This window comes from Lacerta agilis, chromosome 2 (genome assembly GCF_009819535.1).
Source record: "Lacerta agilis isolate rLacAgi1 chromosome 2, rLacAgi1.pri, whole genome shotgun sequence".
NCBI lineage: Eukaryota > Metazoa > Chordata > Lepidosauria > Squamata > Lacertidae > Lacerta > Lacerta agilis.
Window position 1 is genome coordinate 119,527,021 of NC_046313.1, and position 4,891 is coordinate 119,531,911.

The following is a 4,891-nucleotide window of genomic DNA, read 5'->3' on the forward strand; positions in this document are numbered from 1 at the left end:
GTTTAGCCTGGAGAAGAGAAGGTTAAGGGGTGATATGATAGCCATGTTCAAATATATAAAAGGATGTCATATAGAGGAGGGAGAAAGGTTGTTTTCTGCTGCTCCAGAGAAGTGGACACGGAGCAATGGATTCAAACTACAAGAAAGAAGATTCCACCTAAACATTAGGAAGAACTTCCTGACAGTGAGAGCTGTTCGGCAGTGGGATTTGCTGCCAAGGAGTGTGGTGGAGTCTCCTTCTTTGGAGGTCTTTAAGCGGAGGCTTGACAGCCGTCTGTCAGGAATGCTTTGATGGTGTTTCCTGCTTGGCAGGGGGTTGGACTGGATGGCCCTTGGGGTCTCTTCCAACTCTAGGATTCTAGGATTCTATGACAGGGCTTAGTGAGCTGGGGGAGTCTGTGGCAGAGAGAAGTTCTATGATCTTGCTTATAGAATGATAAAGGAACCCCGTGGTCATCCATCCCAACCCCGTCCCTGCTCACTTTCTTCCTTCTCCACAGGGGACCTTTCTGGTGACGCAGGCTGTGGCGAAGGCGCTGGTGGCAAGCGGGGCTTCGGGGGGCTCCATCATCAACCTGGGGAGCATCGTGGGCAAGGTGCAGTGACCCCCCCCTCCTAATGACCTCCTTGCCCTTTGGCCCCCCCCCCAGCCTGCTCCCCACCGCCAATAATTCAGTCCCTTCATCTCTCCTTCCTGCCCAGGTGGGGAATCTGGGGCAGGTGAACTATGCCGCCTCCAAGGCTGGGGTAGAAGCTCTCTCCAAGACGGCAGCCAAGGAGCTGGCCAGGTAAGGCAGGCTGGGTGGCAGAGGGAGAACTCGGGGGGTGGGGGGTGGGAAGGAGACCCCCCATTCGCCTGCCCTCCTTCCCTGGGCAGCCGCCCTCTGGGGATTCCTGCATTGCAGAGCGTTGGGCTGGGCGGCCCCCTCCTCGTCCCGTCCCCACGACGACCCTGCGAGGTCGGCCGCCCTTCACAGTCCGCAGCCAGCGAGCTTTGCGGATTTGAACCCTGTGCCATTCCATGAAAAGTGAGCCTGATAAGAATGCTAGATGAGCGCTGGACTTTGGCGAGGAAGATTCCAAACGTGCAGTCTAACCATTTCTTTTAAGTTTAGTTTATGGACCTCCTTTTCAAAAGTCCACCCACGTAGTCTTCACAGAAGTGTTCGAGTTAAAAGTTTTCTGATGATTGTCCCACCCGTGACAGCATTTTTTCCTTAATTTTGTATCGTTAAATTTCCTAAACTTAATTCCTGATTGCATAGTTGTAACCAATAAATATTGATTTAAACAGACATGCTGAGTTTATCATGGATTCACCTCCCAACTCACAGTTTTTCCATAAATCAAACTTATCTCAAGCTCCATGTCCTTTATTTGTGCCACCCGTGACAATACTTTAACATTTAATAAAATCGTCAAAGATATCCATAAAAATAAAAATAAAAAATTAGTAAAATGTTCAGTATCTTATTAAGAACATAGTTTAAATTTTGGTTGTTAGTTTTTATGTATATTTACATTGTTACACATGTGTGAATGCCAAAAAACATGCTCCAAGTGTCCCACCCTTGACAATGGAATCGCCCCCCTGCCCTGTCCTGGATCTAACCACTGTGCGACGCTTCCTCTCCTTGCTGTTCTGCAGGTACGGGATCCGCTGCAACACGGTTCTGCCAGGGTTCGTTCGCTCCCCCATGACGGACAAGGTCCCCCAGAAAGTGCTGGACAAGGTGGGCGTTTTTCGGGGGGGGGGGCTGAGGTCAGGCCCCACCATCGCCCTCCCCACAATTCCTCTGGGGTGAAGAAGTCACCCGCCCTGCCCCAATCCCTCCCTGACCCCTGTCCCTTCCTCCTTCTCCCCAGTTTGCCTCCATGGTGCCGCTGGGACGCCTCGGGGAGCCCGAAGGTCAGGTCTAGTCATATATTTGTGCTTCCTTTGAAGGGTGGGGAGGGAAGGGGAGGTTGCCTCTGAGCACCTGCAGAGCGCCCTCCCTCCTCTTGCCGGGCGGGGAGGTCACAGACGTCATAGAACAGAGGAATCATGGTGTTTGGGAGGGTCCCCAAGGGTCATCTAGCCCAGCAACGAAAAATGCAAAAAGTATCTGGGTTTTTCCGCGGCGCCTCTCTGCCTCTCAGTCCCTCTCAGATGCTGCCTGCCAGGGATTTCATATCGTATTTTTATGTTGTGATATCTGTGGATGGAGGGCTGTATGCAAATTTAGTTAATTAATAATAATAGGAACAACATAGCCTAAGGGAGTTTGGGGGAGGAATGTAGCTGCGCTGCGATTCCGGCATTGCAGGGGGTTGGGTTGGATGACCTTCAGGGGCCCCTCCCGGCTCCACGATACTGTATAGATTGTACAGGAAATAATAATAATAATATTGCTATGAGAAGGTCCCTGGATCCGTCCCCACTGGCAGCTGCGGAAAGACACCACCAGTGCTGCCGACCACTCCCGGCAAGACTGGCCTCCTGCGGAAGAGAAAGGGGCAGGTTTCCTTTCCTGGGAGGGGGCTGGCAGTGTCTGGGGGGGGGCTGCAGGCGTTGGGAGGAGGGGGCTTCACAGTCTCCTCTGCCTCCCGCCAGACGTCGCTGAGGTTTGTGCTTTCCTGGCCTCCGACGACAGCCGCTACATCACCGGTGCCAGCCTGGAGGTGACCGGTAAGCGGCGTGGGGGGGGGCGGACAGATTGGGGGACCCTTTGTGGGTGGGGGGCTCCCCTTGGATGCCAGTGCTGGTGGCGGGGAGCTCCTCCGGCCTTACCAGAGACAAGGGCAGCGAGAAGGAACCCCAAAAGGTTCTCCCGTATTTGTCTTTCCGCATGGACTTTGGAACTCCCTGCCCCATGAAATCAGCCAGGCGCTCCTTCTTTGCTGGCGCTCCTTCCGGCGCCCGCGGAAAACATTCCCATTTTAGACGACCCTACCCACCCAAAGAAAAAACACAGGATGTTTGTTCTTTAAAGAGTTTCCATGGCTGTTTTCCACCGTGTGTAAATTTGACGGTATGGATAAATTCTCCCGGAGCGTCATCCAAAACAGACGCAGAGAATTGCTGGTGCATACCGTATTTTTCGCTGCATAAGACGCACTTTTTTCCTCCTAAAAATTAAGGGGAAATATCTGTGCGTCTTCTGGAGCGAATGGTGGTCCCTGGAGCCGAATTGCCCAGGGGCCAAAAGAGGATCATGCTTTTTATTTTACAAAGAGAAAAGGGGGTGTTGAAAGGACCCCGCTCAGCAGCTGATCAGCAAGAGATTGGGAGAGAGATAAGAGTCCCGGCTCCCTTTCAGCCCCGCCCTCCATGGTTGAATGTGCTGCAGAGGGAGGTTGTTTGTTTCCCCAGCAACATGGGACTGGCTGATTAGATTATCTGTCTGGAAACTGTAGAAATGGCTCCCTTTCCTTTAGAAGCTGCAGAAATGTGAGTTGAACCCCATAAAAACGAGGCTTTTCCTCTTTGCTTTTCCCCCTTTGCAAAAAAGCTGCAAAACATTTAGCTGATCGTCAAAAAAAAAAAAACCAGGGCTTTTCCCTTTGCAAAAAAAGCTGCAAAACTTTTAGCTGATCCTGAAAAAACAGGGCTTTTCCCTTTGCAAAAAAGCTGCAAAATGCTTAGCTGATCCTCAAAAAAACCAGGGCTTTTCCCTTTGCAAAAAAAAGCTGCTGCAAAACTTTTAGCTGATCCTGAAAAAACAGGGCTTTTCCCTTTGCAAAAAAAGCTGCAAAACTTTTAGCTGATCCTGAAAAAACAGGGCTTTTCCCTTTGCAAAAAAAAGCTGCAAAACTTTTAGCTGATCCTCAAAAAACAGGGCTTTTAGAGGAGGAAAAAAATTTTTTTTTCTTGTTTCCTCCTCTAAAAATGAGGTGCGCCCTATGGAGCGAAAAATACTGTATTTTGGATCTCCCTTTAGCTCGTGGAAGTGAATTATTATTATTTTATTTTATTTTTATTAATACCCTGCCTATCTGCCTGGGTCACTCTGGGCAGCTTCCAACCATCTCCGCAGGGTCTGCAGCTTTTCTTTCTCTTCCTCCAGGGGGTCTATTCATATGATGCCTTTTCCTGCCTCTGGAGACACTGCCCCCCCCCCACAGCCTCAAGGAAACCACACTCCCTGGTCCGTCCCCCCCACTTTCGAAGGAAGGACTTGGGGGGGGCAGGTTCCTCCTTTCCTGGAGAGACTTTGAATGCAAGATTTGGGGAGGGGGCTTAGAGGCAGGGGGGCCTTCCCTGCCCCCCCCACCGGAAGAAGGGGGTCTTTTGCAGGACTACCACTCCAGAGGGACGCAGCGGCGGCGCTGCTCAGATTCAGCTCCGGGAATTTCTGTGCCTTGTTTTGGGACATATCACTCAGTTAAATTCTACAAATGCGCAAGCGATCCAAGTGCCTTTTGGAGAAACACTTGAATGCTGTGAGCCACCCGGAGATAAAAGGAAACGAAACAGGAAAAATTAAGGGAAATTTAAGGGAAATGCAGAAATTTTTGCTTGAGGACCGCGGGAAGAGACGCTTTTTCCAGCCCGAACAAACGCCCCATGCAGGGTTACATAGCCTCAAATATATGTGAATGGGAACAAGATATTTAGTGTCATAGACGTTTCACAATTGACTCTCTCCCATGTATTCTGCCAAGTTGCCCCCCCCCCCACCAGGAAATATCCCTGGGGGTTTTTTTTCCATTTGGAAACAGGAAACACTGCCGACGAAAGAGGAATGGATTTTGAAAATGTTGGATTATGCGGAGTTAGATAAAACGACAGGGAGAGTTAGAGAACAGCGAGATCGGAAATTTATTGAGGATTGGGGAAAATTTGTAAATTATTTGAAGAAATATACACAATTTAATACGTTAGTAGGATTACAGGAAGCTTTGTAGTAAA

At 50.1% G+C, this 4,891-nt stretch overlaps 1 protein-coding gene across 1 annotated transcript in view; it reads left to right on the forward strand.

Annotated features, from left to right (window-relative positions):
* The window catches only part of HSD17B8 (hydroxysteroid 17-beta dehydrogenase 8), an 8,276-nt gene extending 3,612 nt beyond the window's left edge, over positions 1-4,664 (forward strand). The window contains exons 4-9 of the mRNA XM_033141785.1: positions 501-596; positions 703-788; positions 1,649-1,733; positions 1,867-1,909; positions 2,594-2,668; positions 4,047-4,664. Coding sequence (XP_032997676.1) covers positions 501-596; positions 703-788; positions 1,649-1,733; positions 1,867-1,909; positions 2,594-2,668; positions 4,047-4,063 — 402 coding nt within the window. The 3' untranslated portion in view covers positions 4,064-4,664. The remainder of the gene's footprint in view (positions 1-500; positions 597-702; positions 789-1,648; positions 1,734-1,866; positions 1,910-2,593; positions 2,669-4,046) is intronic.
* Positions 4,665-4,891: the final 227 nt, after the last annotated feature.